Here is a 19,194-nt window from a genome sequence, read left to right as displayed (position 1 = left end):
ATCCCAGTTTTTCCTTAGCTCTGGAGCAGAGATGGTCTAGAAAACTTTCCAGGTAGAAGTCATAAAAAATGAGGAAACTGGAAAAATAGTGCATTTAATAACCTGCTGTCAGGAGAAGATTTTGAATAACTCTTTCACATTAAAATATCATAATCTTACCTTTCCCAAGAGGAGTTTTATTTTAAAAGTGAATTACAACCCCTGAGTTTACAGTCAACTGATCTTTGACAAACAGCAAAGGCAATAAATTGAGAAAGGGTAGTCTTTTCAGAAAATGGTGCTAAACAACAGGATATGCACATGCAAAATGCGAATCTAGATACAGACCTTAGAGTTCTCACAAAAATTAACTTAAAATGGGTCAAGATCTAAATGTAAAATGAAAACTACAAAACTCCTAGAAGATAACATAGGAGAAAAATCTGTGACCTTGGGGTTGGGTGGTGACTTCTTAGATACCCCATCAAAAACATAATCCATCAGAGAAAAAATTAAAAAGTTGAACTTTGTTAAAAATTAAAACTTCCATCTTGAGAAAGACATTTTCAAGAGAATCAAATATATGCCATAGACTGGAAATATAAACCATAGCCCATACATATCTGATAAAGGACTTCTGTCCAAAATGTACAAAGAACTTTTGAAATTTAACAGTAAGAAACCAAACAACTCAATTTTAAAAATGGGCAAGAGACCTGAACAGACATTTCACCAGAGAAGACAGCAATGGTACATAAGAATATGAAAATGTGCTCAACATTGTATAGTATCAGGGAAATACAAATTAAAACAATAATGAGATGCCACTCCACACCTATTAGAATTTAAAGTCCAAAACAGTGATAACACCAAGTGCAGTTGGAAGTCTCATTCATTGCTGGTAAGAAAGCAAAATGATAAGTCATTTTGGAAGACAGCTTAGCAGTGTTTTATAGGCTAAATACACCATATAACCTGGCAATTGCACTTCTAGATATTTATTCACAAAAGTTGAAAATATGTCCACATGAAAACCTGCACACAAAACTTATAGAATCTTTATATTCATAATTGCCAAAAACCTGGAAACAACCAAATGTCCTTCAATAAGTGAGTGGATAAACCGTGGTATATCCATACAATGGAATATTCAGTGATAAGAAGAAATAAGCTTTTAAGCCATAGAAATAAGCTATCAAGGCATATGGATAAATCTTACATGCACACTGCTAAGCTTCAGAAGCCAATCAGAAAAGGATATATACAATATAATCACAACTATATGACATTTTGGAAAAGGCAATACTGTGGAGACAGTGAAAAGAACAGTGGTTGAGAGGAGTTTAGCGACAGGGAGGAATAAATAACTGGAGCACAGAAGATTTTTAGGGTGGCCAGACTATTCTGTTTAATACTGCAATGGTGGTTACCTGACATTATGTATTTGCCACAACCCAGAGAACTGTTCAGACATGAACCCTATTATAAACTATGTTGTTTAGTCGCCAAGTTGTGTCCAACTCTTTTTTGACCCCATAGACTGTAGCCCACTAGGCTACTCTGTCCATGGGATTTCCCAGCAAGAATACTGGAGTAGGTTGCTATTTCCTACTCCAGGGGATCTTCCTGACCCAGGGATCGAACCCAAGTCTCCTGTATTGCAGGCGTATTCTTTACTACTGAGCCAACACAACAGAGAAGCCCCATTATAAACTACAGACTTTAGTAAAAATAATAGATCAGTATTGGCTCATCAATACTGTGATACAAAGAATGTATCACACTAATGCAAGATGTTAATAGTAGGAAAAATCATGTGCAGAGCTGGAATGAGAATGGGTATATTTTGTGTGCAGTTTTTCTGTAAACCAAAAGTTTCTCTATAAACGAAACCTATTAAAAGAGAAATTCAAGCTGAGTAAAATGTGAATTATACTAGCTGTTCAAAAGTGTGAATCACTAGTTGTGAAATACTGACAGATGTTTCGGAACAAGCAATCCCCCATACATTGCTTCATTCACATGAAATAGAAGCAAGCATTCCTCCTATCAGTAATGGGAACTTCCTGAGTAATGGGACCATAGAGCAATGTTACTCCCTTCTTTCCTCTCTTCTGCTTATGTCCCAGATTCATTGATGGGCAAATATTAGCATTGATTCATAAATCCTTACACATTTTGCCACACTTTTTGCAAATAAAAGTTACTATCACTTGCATTCCAAACTTAAAACCCAGATAAAAACTCTTCCTATTCCTCCAAGCTCACCAATCCTTTGTGTCCAACACAGTCGGCATTCTATTCCACCACTCTTCATTCTCCATTATAATATGTACTCTAGGAACATTTTCTAGCTCTGATCTTTTGGTTGTTGTTGTTGATTTGCTAAGTCATGTCCGACTCTTTGCAACCCCATGGACTGCAGCACACCAGACTTCTCTGTCCTCCACTATCGACTTTGCTCAAATACATATCCACTGAGTCGGTGATCCTACCTAACCATCCCATCCTCTGCTGATCCCCTCTCCTTTTGCCTTCAATCTTTCCCAGCATCAGGGCCTTTTCTAATAACTTGGCTCTTTGCATCAGGTGGCCAAAGTATTAGAGCTTCAGCTTCAACATCAGTCCTTCCAACAAATACTCAGGACTGATTTCCTTTAGGATTGACTGGTTTGATATCTTGCAGCCCAAGAAACTCTCAAGAATCTTCTCAAGTACCACAATATGAAAGCATCAATTTTTTGGTGCTTAGACTTCTTTACGGTCCAACTCTCACATCCATACGTGACTACTGGAAAAACCATAGCTTTGACTATATGGACGATCGTTGGCAAAGTGATGTCTCTGCTTTCTAATATGCTGTATAGGTTTATCATAGCTTTTCTTCCAAGAAGCAAACGTCTTTTAGTTTTGTGACTGCAACCACCATATTGATTGATTTTGAAGACTAAGAAAATAAAATCTGTCACTGCTTCCAGTTTTCCTCCTTCTGTTTGCCATGAAGTGATTGGGCTGGATGCCATGATCTTCATTTTTTGAATGTTGAGTGTTAAGTCAGCTTTTTCACTCTTCTCTTTCACCCTCATCAAGAGGCTCTTTAGTTCCTCTTCACTTTCTGCCATTAGAGTGGTTGTTGCTTTTGTATATATTTTGTTTATATCTTTTTGGTTATTGCTCTGTATACTTGCCACTTGCCAACAAGACTTAGAACTACTGAGGTCAAATCGTTCAAAGACACAAATAGAATTTGTTTTTCATCACAGATTCAAATACCACACAAAGGTTATGAACAAGATGATTACCCCACTTTACATACATTAAGAAATTAGAGATTTTAATCTAGGTAAAAAAGTTTTAAAAAACCCATATCCTTTCAAGCACACTGTCCATACATCTTCCACTGGATTCTCAAATTAACTAATGAGTCTACTCTTAAAAATACTCACATAAAACTATCCAGAGATTTGAGGTTAGTAGAATTTATAAGGGCTCTAAGTGTTTAACACATTATAATTCTTAGATACTAGTCACATGGTTTACCTTGCTATTTAAATAAAAATAGGAAATCTGTGAATTAAAATTATTCAACTGCTATCAATAGCTTAAGTTAGAAGAAATCTGTCAATACTCTATCTGATAATAACCTTTATATAATAGTTATTATCTATTACTATTTAGACACTCCAATGCTAGGAATAACCTCATTAATTTTAGCAAGCTTATTTACTTTATTAATATTCAAATACTTATGGAAGAAATAATAAAAGACTGACAGTGCTCCAATGAAGAATAGTTATCTTTATTTCTATAACAGAAATATTGAAGAGTAACTCAAAGCAAATATCCTAGAACACAACTCTTATTTCCAACGAAAACCATGTTTATTGAATGTGCACCAAGTATAAACCACTATGAGGCACAGAAGGATAAGGAAAATATGGTTAGACATAATGCCATCTGAAATGAACTTTGAAGAGTATAAATGGGAGGAAATTCATTTTAAATGAGAAAGAAGCATTAAGTTGACTGAATTATTTTTTTTTTTAGCAGAGCTGAATATCCACATTGATCATTGTATATGACCAATATATTTTGACCAGACTAGTGAAATGGAAAAACTTGAAAAATAGGATGAAGAAAAGAAAAGAAAAAAACAGCTTGAATGTCAAGGATTTCCTTAGACAATGAGAATCACTGAAGGTTTCTGAGAGCCTGATCAGGACTGCCATTTTGACAATTCAGAAACAGATATGCAGGATATATTTTAAGGGGGAGGAACTTAGTGAAGTAAATATACTACTGAAATAGTTTAGGAAGGAAGGAACTTTTGTGTAGTGATAGCACTTCTTATAAGTGTTAAGACCCAAGTCTAGAATAACTGCACCCTACATCACTAGAGCAAACAACTAGGACAGATCAAAAGTAACGAAGGACAATACCCCTGCAAACAACAGTTTAACCAACAAGAAAGGATGGTGGAGTACCCATTGTCAGGCTGGATTTGTCTAAAAACTGGTGGTTAGGGACGTCTCTGGTGGTCCAGAGGCTAAGACTCTGTGCTCTTAATGTAGGGGACCTGGGTTCGATCCCTGGTCAGGAAACTAGATCCCACATGCTGCAACTAAAAAGACTGAAGATCCTATGTACCACAACTAAGACTGGTGCAGCCAAATAAATATTTTTTAAAACACTGGTGGTTAAAATGTCTTATAAAAAATATCTTATAAAGATTTCCGCTTCCAATAAATGCAAACTAAAATTCAGATCAACCCTCTCCACAAAGAACAATTAGAAAATGCTGGGGAAAACTCTAGTTTAAGGCATCAGAGAGGTAATGGTGCAGTAAAAAAAATACTACAGGTTCAAGATCCAGTACAAGGAAGAAACAAAAAAAAGTTTACCCTGGGATTTGGGGCTATTTTTCCTTTAGGAATATTTGCCATTTCTGGAAGAGGAAACTCAAAGAGAAACTGGGACAGAGCTTTCCTTATGCTTAGGGATCCAGGACATGGGTCAGCAAAATTCTACAAATAATAAGTAATTTTGGCTTTGAGGGTCATACAGTCTCCTACAACTATTCAATTCTGCAATTTTAGCTCAGAAGTAGCTTAGGCAATAGGTGAACAAATGGACACGACTGTGTTCCAATGAAACTTTTATTTCCAAAAACCAAGCGGTAGGCTAGCTTTGGCCTGTAGGTTATTGCTCACCTAATCATTGGATTCGAAAGTAAAAACTGAACTCCACAGCTCTTTTAGGAAGGGAAGCGCTGGCAAGTGCCTTTTACTTTGAGTTGGGTTTTGCTAGGTGAGTCAGATACAGGGGGTGCTCTCCCAAGGGTTCAAACCCTTGCTCTATATCAACTGAAGCCCTGAGTTGATTAGGCTGATTAGTGCCCCTAGCCCGACCAGAAGCAAATTTAAATCCTGTCTGGAGTAAGATAACATTATCTAGAGCCTTAAATATTTTCATATAAAATATTCAGCTCTGAAAAAAAAAACAGGTATGTGAGAACAAGACTTTATCTTAAAAATGAAGAGAAACAACAGATAGTAGAAACAAACTGACGATACAGATAATGGGCTTTAAAATATTTATGCTTAATTTGCTTAAGAAATCAGTGAAAAAATTAATAATGTTGAAAGAAAACTAAAAATTCTAAGGAAGAACCAAATAGAAATTTTAGAACTGAAAAATACAAAACCTGATATTGGCAACTCTACGGTTGGATTTCACAGATAATTAAATACAGCCAAAAGGAGAAATAGTCAGTTAGAAGATATATCACAAGAGAACATTAAGAACGAAGGGAACAAAAGAGTAGTAAAGAATATGACACACACAGTGGATAAAAGAGAAGATACACATAATTGGAGGTACAGTTATAGGGAAAAGAGAAAGCAGGCCAAAACACAATATGCAGAGGAATATGACTGAGAAAGTTTTGAAAGTCATGAAAGATACCAAGTCACAGACTTAAGCTACTTTATTTAGGAGGGATGCCAGCCGTTACTATATGCTTCAATGACTCTTCTCCAGACTTGTGCATATATACAGAGATGGAACTGCATTCACTGTGTAAGTTGACATTTTGCTCCTCTTTTACGACCCTGAATTTGTCCTTACAAAACCTACACAGCTGGCTTAACGCCCAATGAGGTTGTTATGCTCCAGGAACACTGGGGCTAGGAAACAACTGTGTCCAATTCTGTAGCCTGAACCCACAGAAGGGCAGAAAGAGGACAGTCATAGGAGAGATTAGCAAGAGGTCCAAGGGATGGAGGAAAATGGAACTTGCCTAAGTAGGGTTTATTATCACTTTACATGTCCCATTAAAAGCACCACAGCCTCCAAGGATGACCTATGCTATAAAAACCACTTCTTTCCCCTTTGAAATCATTCTTCCTTCCTGCGGCTAACAACAGGTATTTGCACGTCTCTGGAGATTAGTATGTCCTACAGGCTTATTAAATGCAAAGTCTAATAAGACAACATGCCTGCTCTCAAAGAGTTCAAATTCTGATGAGCTCTTCATGCTGTTCAGAAACAACGGCATAAAAGATTTGTTTCAAGAAGGGTGAAACCAAGAGCTTCACATCAAGTGTGGACTCATGGGACACAGGTGGGAGCACCACAAAGGACAACGCTCACCCCAGAAGAGAAACAAAAGCGCCTCTGGTGTAACACAAAGGAAGTCTGATACGCCATCACATTGTTGTCTATGAAACGTTACTCCATCTTCCCCAAAGTATTAACATACATTCGATAATCAATTAAAACCTGAGGTTATGAAAGAATGCTGTTTTTCAACTCTAGGTAGAGAACTCTTACTGACAGATTTTGGGCTATTTCCAGTCTTTGATTATCATGGATAAAACCACTGTGAACATTCACTTACAAGTCTCTTTTTAGATGAATGTTTGTATTTATCTCAAGTAAACATCTAGACTGGAATTTCCAGGTCACAGGGTAGGGTAGGTGTGTGTTTCATTAAAACTTCTATTATAAAGGCATCTATGGAGATTGTGAAGTGAGACTGTGTTTAAGTAAAAACAGGTGGTTGAAATGGGAAGTTTTTTTTTCTTTTTGTGATCACACTGAATTTATCAGGGAGAGCAGTTTTATTTGAATATTGAAGAAATCTTTGTCACAATTTCAGTCCTCAAATGGGAATCTCCACTAAATCAAGGAGACCATCTTAACTGACATGGTGTTTGAGTGCTACTTATTTGTAAACAATTTGCTCTACTGGATCCACATGCCACCATTTTACACCAACACTAAGAGCACATTTACTCCTCTTTTAAACTGAGTCCTCTGTATTTCTACACAGAAAGACTGGCTGGTTAGGAAACTGGCCTAAAAAGGAAGCTCAAAGTACTGGCAAAATCACTGGGATGAACCCCATCAAAAGCTTTTGCTTAAAAAAAAAAAGCCTTTGCTGACTCCATTGAAACTTTATTTTTAAAAGCAGAACAAAATAATCATGTTTTCTTATAAAGCAGAAGACTCTTCATTAACAACCTTGGAAATACTCAAGGACTTTATCTATTCTGTTTTTACTTCCACGTCATTTGCTTATAACCTATGGGGTCATAATGCATGCTTCTTTTTCCTGTTAACTGAATTAGATGCCTCATTAAAAACTCTTGACAGCAATGCCAAGTTAACTGGACTAGAAACAGACGCTGCTAATCCAAATGTTAACCAGCAGGCAACATTAAGGCACATAGGACTTAGAACAAGGACCCAGGGCGCCATCAATCTGAGATGTTGAGACCTCTGCAGAGCAATTTTTTAACAAGGTCTTATTTGTGTATGTTTCAGTAAGGTTTTATCTCTGATTAGAAGGGAGGAAATAAAAAAGATTTACCTTGCCAATCTTTCAGCAATATAAAAAACTGAAATCTGATTTTGTCTGTTGGAAAAGTAGAGAGAAGACTCTTGATTCAAATAAGAATTTTAGAAATTCAAAGTAGAGATACAGTTCTATGAGCTGAAGTGCATAGCCATGCCCTTGTATTTATGCCTTCAGAAAATCTCAGTGCCCTTCAAGGAAAAGGCCTGACAAAACGCTTTTCAATGACTGAAAAGAAACTCTCAGACGGACATAGAAGGCAGAAGTGCTCCTGTTCTAGTAAGATTTTTTTCCTGCATAAAGGAAACTTTGAAAGAGTCAAGCCAGCATATTCTTGTCATTGAGAATTCAGAGTCTGAAATTTCAAATACATTTTTATATCAACATTAGGCACTTGGTAGACATAAATCTTTTATAAAAAATTTATTTCTCTGTTAATACAAATTCCAACATCAACAAACAATAGTCCAGTGGAAAAATACTTGGCCATTAACATTGAAAACTTTTTAAATTTAATAAATAGAACTTTGGCATTCAAAATTCTAGCTGTAAACCCTATTAAAAAACAAAAACAAAAAACAACCCCTTTACAAAAAAAGAGGATAATAATCAGAAGGCATAAGCCAACCAGTGGCTTCACATTCTTTTTACAATAACTATATTTCAATTAAGTCATGACTATTGTATTTACACATGAGGTATTCTGGGTGGTTCAAAAACTGAACCTAGTTTATAAAAACCACCAGTCATAGTGACTGATGATAGACTCTGCTGTGCTTTTAATGTAGCCACCTAGCACCTTACTACTTCTTGTCATCACGCCAACGTGATGCTGAATTTTATGTTTATGTATTTAAATAACTATTTATACATATATATACACACACACACACACAAATGAATACATTCCAAAGGAGTTTCCTGCTCACTAAACAGGGAAAAGGTTGGACTCCAAAGACATAATATCTGATAACTCCCTTTATGTTTATTAAGGTATCTACTTAGTAACGAAAAACTGCTCCTTGCTTTAAACAAAAATCCTTAATCAAGTCTATTTACAGAAGAACAAGGTGCAATAATCATCAACATTCTTACAGCTCATGTAAATAGAAATGAATGCTTACTGCAGGCAAAAAGGCACAAAAGGTTCTTCATGTATGCAGTTGCAACAGTGTTGTTAATGACATTGATTTGAAACTACATTCTTAATATACTCAATGCTTCTTTTAAATAAGATAGAAATCCAAATATCCAAAACTTTTCCCTCTTCATGATTAAATGCAGGTTATTATTACACAGCAACTTCCAGCATGACATTTTGGGGTGAAGCTAGAAATTTTCTGTTTTGTGAACACTGGAGTTTTCTGTTTTGTGAACACTGGAAAAAAAACTGTCAAAAATGGAAACAAAATGAATTAACTTTGGCTCTGAGACCTCTAGCTACTGGCAGTTTCAAATGACATTGTCTGAGTTAAGCATGGTTATGAGAATTGCTTATTTCTGTAATTACGTATCTACAGTGACACAAAGCTGCATAAGTGAATGCCAAAATCCAAAGGTGTGTCTGAGCTGAACTATGTGATGTAAAAATATAGTCCAAGTTCTCAGCTACTATATTATTCAATGAACTATTACTGATACTGAAAGAACATTCTCCTAATAAAGTAGTTCCTTTAAAAAATGCCATCTAAGAGAATCCTATTAATAAGTCTTGAACTATGGCAAAATTTATAGTCTTATTAGTCATTCATTATTGTACATTATTGTGGAAATGTACAATATCCATTTTAGCAACACTTTCCAGCCCTTGAGATTGTCTCTAACCAGCTACTGAAAGAAGTCTAATTCAGCTTAATAAATTGTCATGACTAAAACAAATGTCACTAAAATAAAATATGGTTAACATTAAATACTGACTCCTATTTCAAACACAAAAAGGGGCCATACTTATTTAAAAAAAAAAAAAAAACAAACTCAGGCATGGCTTACCTAAGTCAATACTTAAGCAAATTTCAAATACTTACTTTAAAACTTAGGTTAATTTTCACCTCAGACAGATAATCACTGTAATAACTCCTAAGAATATCCTACTTTAAACTAGGACATGACTCTATAGAGTTTCTACTTGTCCACCTTACCTAGTCTAACAGTAAAATCTTTGTTTTTAAAGAGATATCATTATTCTTACTAGTCTAACATAAAAGGTTGTCTTGGAGAGGGGAATTTTCTGAAAAATCAAAATTAAATACTGACATATTAGACTACTAATAGCTTTATTCCCCCCAAAATTCCCTCCAAGGCTGTCTGCTTATTATCTAGGCCCCTTTACAAAACCCAGCCTCCAAGAGATTAACAGTCTGTAATTCAAGGCTATATTTAAATTATTACATCTTAATTCTCCTTTTCATGGAGAGGATACATTTTAGAAACTGAAATATATCAGCAATAGTTAATTTTCTGTTAGGTTAAAATTTTTTACCCCAAGATACGTGAATTAAGTCAAATTTTTTGTTTTAGAAAATTAACTTATTTTTTAAAAATATAAATTATTTTATCACAATAAAGGCAGAAAACAAAGTATCTACAGTGGTCAAAACAAATGACCAAAAGTTTGTTTAAACAACACTAATAACCATAAAACTCCCAAACATATACATTTTAGTAAGAACCTAGTGATCCAAATCAGTGATTATTTGCCCATTATCACTATCATTTTAGGGTACCTTTACTTTCAAAATTGTGGAGGTTGAGGGTGGGGGGAGGGGATTCTATTCAAAGAGAATGTAAAAATGTGTGCTACACTTGTGGATTATCTATTTTAGATGCTAATTATCTACTTTACTATAAATGACCATTTTTACAGATACTAATTTTTACAAGGCAGAATTCTTTGTATCAGATTTTTGGTACAAATATACTACTCCTTGATTGTCTTCAAACCACCAACATTCAAAAACAGATGAACATCTTAGAAAGCCAAATTCTTGCTAGTGACCAAGTCCCTCCTTTTTAGCTTAAGGACCATGGGAAGCAGAATCCCTACAATGCACTGATTTCTTAGTGTCCAGATCCTAAGACATAAAATGGCAGGGAGGACTCAGGCACTGAACAGAAGGGAAGGCTGATGTCCTTACAGTGTATTATAACTGATTGCTGAAATCTAACTGTTGAATAACTATTCAGAACTGCATATAAGTCAAATTCTGAGCTGAATGTCTTCCTGGGTAGTTTCTTTGAAGGTCTATCCCAAATATGTTTTCACTGCTAAAATTATTCAGAAGCATATTTTTCTAGGAGCAGCCTTTATACCATTAATATAAGTCTGGCAAGAAAACAGACACGTGATCTGCTCTTGCCCCAAACAATATTCTCCAGCTTGATTAACATCCCTTGTTCCTTCTACCTATTATTTGTCTTGACCTAAATGAGACTTGGGGCTGTATCAAGAGATAAATTAAAACCAATGTGTAAAGGACAATGATTGCCACAACTAAGTACATTCAAAAGAATGTACTAAATGCTCTGAAGGTAATAAAATACATACTCCTTCCAAGATACAACTAAAATAGGGAAATACTCATTTGGAAGTTTAAATGACTGCATATCGACTAAAAAATATCAGTTGCATTTCATAGTGATATCCTATACTCCAGAAGAACAACTAATGTGGGCAAGTTTATATTCTATGAAGAACCCTGTTTTTAATGTACTTTACCTAATAAGAGGAATTTCAGTATCACTTAGGTTTAGACTTTGTTTATGCTAGTGATAATTCAGATATAAAGAATACAGGCTGATTTTTTCTTAAAGTGGTTTCAACTTTAAAACAGATACAAAACTGTTAAAAATGTAAACATTTGAGATTTGGATAAATAAGTTATTGTTCCAGAGTCATTTTGTTCATTTTACAATAATGATCTGAGGCCTTAGGTTTGCATTAATTATATATGGCTTTGTTTACACTGATATATATATATATAATCTATAAATAAAAATTGTAAATAGTAAGGGACATGTTAAAATTAGTTCAGATTATGTTAAATCACCTTGTAATACATAAATTACAATGCTAATGGAATAACCATCACATTGGTATTTCACAACTCTTAGACGATTCACAATCACTCTGGAAAAATAGCTGACCTATCTACAGTACGAAAATCAACCCAACCCCACAACCTCACCATCTCAGCACAGTGATCATTCAAAACATAAAAGGTTTTACTGTTGTACTGCTGTTACAACACTTGCCTGGTGTGGGAACTCTTGCTAAGCCAACCCTTGAAAACCCCAAGTACAACACAAGCTTCTCCATGAAAAAAAAAAAAAAAGAAGCACAAGAATATAGTGTGTGCCTTTCTCAGAAGCTTTGCTTTGATCTTAGAAATCCTTATAATTTTGTAAATAAGTACACATGCACACACATACACACACACACAATTATGTGATTAAAAGAAATCCTATCCCTTTATCTGAAGGGCACTCTTCACAGCTTGGTCCTACAATCAGTAGTTTGAGATTACAGATTTTTTTTTTTTTACATTTTATCATATTTTTCAAATGGCAATTTAATTTTTTTTTGCCTGATTAGAGAAGCCCCTTCGAAACTTTCTCACAACCCAATTCTTCTGCAACAGAACAAATCCACAGAAAAAAACCTATGCAGCAAGACACATGTCACTTGCAACTTTCTATCATGGCTCCTGAAAAGAAGCATGAAGAACTTCACTCAGCAGCACTCGCAGCGGGCCGTTACTGCCGTGGGACCGGCGCTGGTCACTGGGTGACACAGTTGTCTCCCATGTCCTGAGCATAGCGGTCTGATATTGTGGTCCGCAACTCATCTATGTCCCTCCGTAACTGGCATACATCTGACAGCTTTTTAGTGAGTGTTTCTGGGCTGTGGTCATTCTCAGTTTCCTCAGCTGAACAGTTCATTGCTGTGGATATAGAACATGGAGAAAATTTCACTTTTTTTGGTAACAAAGGCATTGTAGGATGTTCAGCCTAATTATCATTGGAAATATAATGCTGTACACTCAATACAGGTCAAACTCAGGTTTAAATTTTGCATTACAGTAAATGGATCTTATCTACTTGGTCCTTTTAAAATTTTGCTAGTGAAAATGCATTAATTCATATAGTGATACACACAAATTCAACAGGTTTAATGGATGACAATATTCCCAGACTAAAAAGGAACATGCTAACAGCTCTCTTCAAACCCAACTAGAGACAAAAATCTGAAAATCTTTTGGGTGGTAAGGGGCACTATCTTATATTTTTACAGACTGCAAAGTATTAAGAATTGAGTGTGTGTGTGTGTGTGCTGGGATTCCAAACATTTGAATTCCAAACAATTGAGTCAGGCTGAGAGCCAACTGCTCAATGGCTAAATCACTGAGGGTAAGGGCTGAGTTCAAAATCATATAACATATTATTTTAACAAATGTTAATTTAACTGTTTTATTGTTCATGATCCATGATCTGGACACTGTACTGAGTGCTGAGGTCAGCAAAATAAGCTAGTGGCTTATTCTTAATGATTTATGTACATTTCATAAACAAGCAAATTCAGTCAGGTGTCATAGGTAACCTCCCACTACACAAAGGCTACAGCCACATAAGGAAGAGAATAAGATGGCCTAACTGGAGAGGGGACAGGTTCTCTGAAGAGGCCAAGGATGCAGAACGAACACAGATATACAGATACAGAAAACAAAACAGTCTGATATAAATTGAGAAACATCAAGAAAATCACTAACCAGCTCTAAAATGGTAGAGCATAAATTATGAGACAGAGCAGTGTCAAGAAATGAGACTAGAGAGGCTGGTGGGAACTACCTTTATGTCTATTCTAAGGGGTGTCTGAGGAAATCTGAACTACGGGTGATGGCTCTGGCAGCAACATAAAAGATGGATTAGGGGGCTCTCTGGAACCTGAGAGTTCTCTGGAAGGAGACGGTGAGCGAGGGAGTGGGCAAGCTCCTAGGGGAGCGGGTGTAGGGAGGGAGAGAGAGAAGGCGGCGGTGGCAGCGCTGGGAACAGCAGATTCCGACCCGAGCCACACCAAGGGGAGCTCGTGGCTGCGACCTGCCACCCCAAGCACTCTCCCAGGTCCGGCCCGCCTGGCGAGGACTTCTGTCTCCTGGCCCAACCTTGTCAAGCAAGCTGGGACCTACGAGTGGAAAGGTGACCAAGCCCAAAGAGGAGAAAGACTTCTAAGGAGATCAAGCCCTGAGCCTCTGGAATGGGAGCACTGACTCTAAGACCCTAGATGGCCAGAGGACTAACCCTGGGAGTATCAAATAATGAGAACTCACACAAGGGAAACGACTTGAGTACAAGACCCCGCATCACCCAACCACCAGTAGCACCCTGTGCAGACACCTCATCTACACAACAAACAAAACAAAAATACAAACCCCATCATCAGCAAACAGGATGACCACCTCACTCAGCCTTGCCCATCAGAGGAAAAACAAACAAACAAACAAACAAACACTCACACAAATATCACCCTATAGAAGCTTACACTAACCACTGGACCAATCTTAGGAGGGCAGAAACCAAAAGAAAGAAAGAATTCAACCTTGAAGCCTGGGAAAAGGAGACCTCAAACACAGTAAGTTAAAAAAAAATGAAAAGGCAGAGAAATACTACACAAATGAAGAAACAAACTAGAAACACAGAAGTCCAAATAAATGAAGAGGAAATAGACAAACTATCTGAAAAAGAATTCAGAATAATGATATAAAGATGATCAAAAACCTTGAAAACAAAATGGAGAATCAATTAACAAAGACCTAGAAGAATTAAAGAATAAACATACAGAGAAAAACAACACAATTACTAAAATTAAAAATACTCTAGAAGGAATCAGTAGCAGAGTATCTGAAGCAGAAGAACAAATCAGTGAGCTGGAAGACAAAACTGTGGAAATAACATCTAAAGAGCAGAATAAAATAGAAAGAATGAAAAGAACTGAAGACAGTCTCAGAGATCTCTGGGACAATATCAAAAGCACCAACATTCAAATTATAGGGATCACGAAGAAGAGAATAAGGAAGGGTATGAGAAAATTTTTGAAGAGATTATACTTGAAAATTTCCCCAATATGGAAAAGAAAATAGTCAATCAAGTTCAAGAGACACAGAGAGTCCCATACAGGATAAACCCAAGAAGAAACACTCCAAGACACATATTAATCAAACTAACAAAGGCTAAACACAAAGAAAGAATATTAAAAGCAGCAAGGGAGAAGCAACAAGTAACATACAAGGAAATCCCATACCCTTAACAGCTCATCTTTCACCAGAAACTCTGCAGGCCAGAAGGGAATGGAAGGATTTATTTAAAGTTCTGAAAGGGAACAATCTACAACCAAGATTACAGTACCTGGCAAGGCTCTCATTCAAAACTGATGGACAAACAACAAGCTTTTCAGACAAGCAAAAGTTAAGAGAATTTAGTACCACCAAACCAGCTTTACAACAAATGTTAAAAGGACTTACACAGTCAAGAAATACGAGAGAAGAAAAAAGATTTATAAAATCAACCCCAAACAATTAAGAAAATGGAACTAGGAACATATATATCAATAATTACTTTAAATGTAAATGGATTAAATGCTCCAACCAAAAGACACAGACTGGCTGAATAGATACAAAAACAAGACCCATACATATGCTGTCTACAACAAACCTACTTTGGACCTAAAGACATCTAGATTGAAAGTGAGAGGATGGAAAAATATATTCCATGCAAATGGGAAGCAAAAAAAAGCTGAAGTAGCAATCCTCATATCAGACAAAATAGACTTAACAATAAAGAAGGTTACAAGAGATAAGGAAAGACACTACATAATGATCAAGGGATCAATCCAAGAGGAAGACATAACAATTGTAAATTTCTATGCACCCAACATAGGAGCACCTCAAAACATAAGACAAACACTAACAGACATAAAAGGAAAAACTGACAGTAACACACTAATAGTAGGAGACTTTAACACCCCACTCACACCAATGGACAGATCATCAAAACAGAAAATTAATAAGGAAGCACAAGTCTTTTTTTTTTGGAAGCACAAGTCTTAAATGATACATTAGATGAGATGGATCTCATTGACATCTTCAGGACATTCCATCCAAATGCAGAAGAATACACCTTCTTCTCAAGTACACATCAAACATTCGCCAGGATAGACCACATCTTGAGTCATAAATCAAACCTTCGTAAATTAAGGAAAACTTAAATTGTATCAAGCATCTTCTCTAACCACAATGCTATGAGACTAGGTATCAATTACAAGAAAAAAACACTGTAAGAAAGACAAACACATGGAGATTAAACAATGTGTTTCTAAACCAACAGGTTACTGAATAAATCAAAAGGGAAATCAAAACATTTCTAGAAACAAATGACAATGAAAACATGACAACTCAAAACCTATGGGATGCAGCAAAAGCAGTTCTAAGAGCGAAGTTTATAGCAATACAATCCTACCTCAAGAGACAAGGAACATCAAATAGACAACCTAACTTTACCTAAAAAAAAAAAACAAAAAACCCCCCAAATTAGTAGAAGAAATCATAAAGATCCAAGCAGAAATAAATGAAAAAGAAATGAAAGAAACAATAGTAAAGACTAATAAAACTAAAAGCTGGTTCTGTGAGAAGATAAACAAAATTGACAAGTCTTTAGCCAGACTCATCAAGAAAAAAAGAGAAGAACCAGGAAGAAATAGAAATTATGAAAAACCCAATTACAACCACTGAAACTGAAGCTGTGAACGAAAATCTCCCAAAAAACAAAAGCCCAGGATCAGATGGCTTCACAGGAGAATTCTATCAAACATTTAGAGAAGAGGTAATGCCTATCCTAAAACTCTCATAAAATTGCACAGCAAGAAACACTTCCAAACTCTTTCTACGAGGCCACCATCACCCTGATACCAAAACCAGACAAAGACAAAACAAAAAAGAAAACTACAGGCCAATATCACTCATGAACATAGATGTAAAAATCCTCAACAAAATTTTAGCAAACAGAATTCAGCAACACATCAAAAAGCTCATACACCACGATCAAGTTGGGTTTATTCCAGGAATGCAAGGGTTCTTCAGTGTGATACACCATATTAACAAACTTAAAGATAAAAACCATATGATCATCTCAATAGATGAAGAAAAAGCCTTTGACAAAGTTCAGCACCCATTTATGATTAACACTCTTCAAAAAATGTGCACAGAAGGAAACTACCTCAACATAGTAAAGGCCATATATGATAAGCCCACAGCAAACATCATTTTCAATGGTGAAAAACTGAAAGCATTCCCCTAAGATCAGGAACAAGACAAGGGTGTCCACTTTCACCACTACTATTCAACACAGTTCTGGAAGTCCTAGCTACAGCAATCAGAGAATAAAAAAGAAATAAAAGGAATCCAGATTGGAAAAGAAGTAAAGCTCTCACTGTTTGCAGACATGATACTGTACATAGAAAACCCTAAAGATAGTATCAGAAAATTACTAGCGCAAATCAGTGAATTTAGCAAAGTTGCAGGATACAAAATCAATACACAGAAATCACTTGCATTTCTATATACTAACAATGAAAAATCAGAAAGAGAAATGAAGGAATCAATCCCATTCACCATTGCAACAAAGAGAATTAAAGATCTAGGAATAAACTTACCTAAGGGGACAAAAGAACTGTACACAGAAAATTATAAGACACTAATGAAAGAAATCAAAGATGACATAAACAGATAAAGAGATATTCCATGTTCCTGGGTAGGAAGAATCAATATTGTGGAAATGACTATACTATCAAATGCAATCTACAGATTCAATGCAATCCCTATCAAATTGCCAATGGCATATTTCACAGAACTAGAACAAAAAATTTCACAATTCATATAGAAACACAAAAGACCCAGATAGCCAAAGCAGTCTCGAGAAAGAAGAATGGAACTGGAGGAATCAAGCTTCCTGACTTCAGATTATACTACAAAGCTACAGTCATCAAGACAGTATGGTACTGGCACAAAAACAGAAATATAGAGCAATGGAAAAAGAAAGCCCAGAAATAAATCCATACACCTATGGGTACCTTATTTTTGACAAAGGAGGCAAGAATATACAATGGAACAAAGACAGCCTTTTCAATAAATGGTGCTGGGAAAACTGGACAGCTACACAGTCAAAGAATGAAATTAGAACACTTCCTAACACCATACACAAAGATAAACTCAAAATGGATTAAAGACATAAATGTAAAACCAGAAACTATAAAACTCTTAGAGGAAAACATAGGCAGAATACTCAATGACATAAATCAAGCAAGATCCTCTATTACCCACCTCCTAGAGTAATAGAAATAAAAACAAAAGTAAACAAGTGGGACCTGCTTAAATTTAAAAGCTTTTGCACAGCAAAGGAAACTATAAGCAAGGTGAAAAGACAACCCTCAGAATGGGAGATAATAATAGCAATGAAACATCTGACAAAGGGTTAATTTCCAAAATATACAAGCAGCTCATACAACTCAATGCCAGAAAATCAAACCACCCAATCAAAAAGTGGGAAAAAGACCTAAACAGACATTTCTCCAAAGAAGACATACAGATGGCTAACAAACACATGAAAAGATGCTCAACATGGCTCATTATTAGAGAAGTGCAAATCAAAACTAAAATGAGATATCAGCTCACACTGGTCAGAATGGCTATCATCAAAAAGTCTACACACAATAAATGCTGGAAAGGGTGTGGAGAAAAGGGAATACTCTTGCACTGTTGGTGGGAATGTAAACTGATACAGTCACTATGGAAGACGTTATGGAGATTCCTTAAAAAACTAGGAGTAAAACCACCACATGACCCAGCAATCCCACTCCTAGGTATATACCCTGAAGAAGTCAGGGTTGAAAAAGATACATGTATCCAACTGTTCATTACAGCACTATTTACAGTAGGTAGAACATGGAAGTAACCTAGATGTCCACTGACAGATGAATGGATAAAGAAGTTGTGGTATATATACACAATAGAATATTACTCAGCCATAAAAAGGAACACATTTGAGTCAGTTTTGATGAGGTGGATGAACCTAGAACCTATTATACAGAGTGAACTGAGTCAGAAAGAGAAAGATAAATATCATATTCTAACGCATATATACAGAATCTAGAAAAATAGTACTGAAGAATTTATTTACAGGGCAGCAATGGAGAAACAGACATAGAGTTATGGACATGGGGAGAGGGGAGGAGAGGGTGAGATGTCTGGGAAGAGTAACCTGGAAACTTACACTACCATATGTAAAATAGATAGCCAACAGGAATTTGCTGT

The 19,194-nt window shown here is 35.9% G+C and overlaps 1 protein-coding gene across 2 annotated transcripts in view; it reads right to left on the bottom strand.

Annotated features, from left to right (window-relative positions):
- Window positions 1-8,245: 8,245 nt before the first annotated feature.
- CEP85L (centrosomal protein 85 like) overlaps window positions 8,246-19,194 on the bottom strand; it is a 141,913-nt gene continuing 130,964 nt past the window's right edge. For both annotated transcript variants that reach the window (XM_043890510.1, XM_043890509.1), the window contains exon 13: window positions 8,246-12,777. In XM_043890510.1, the coding sequence (XP_043746445.1) occupies window positions 12,614-12,777 (164 nt within the window). In that variant the 3' untranslated portion in view covers window positions 8,246-12,613. The remainder of the gene's footprint in view (window positions 12,778-19,194) is intronic.

This window comes from Cervus elaphus, chromosome 28, assembly GCF_910594005.1.
Source record: "Cervus elaphus chromosome 28, mCerEla1.1, whole genome shotgun sequence".
In the NCBI taxonomy this organism is placed as follows: domain Eukaryota; kingdom Metazoa; phylum Chordata; class Mammalia; order Artiodactyla; family Cervidae; genus Cervus; species Cervus elaphus.
Note: the sequence above shows the minus strand (reverse complement) of the source record. Positions and strands in the feature narration are given on the sequence as shown.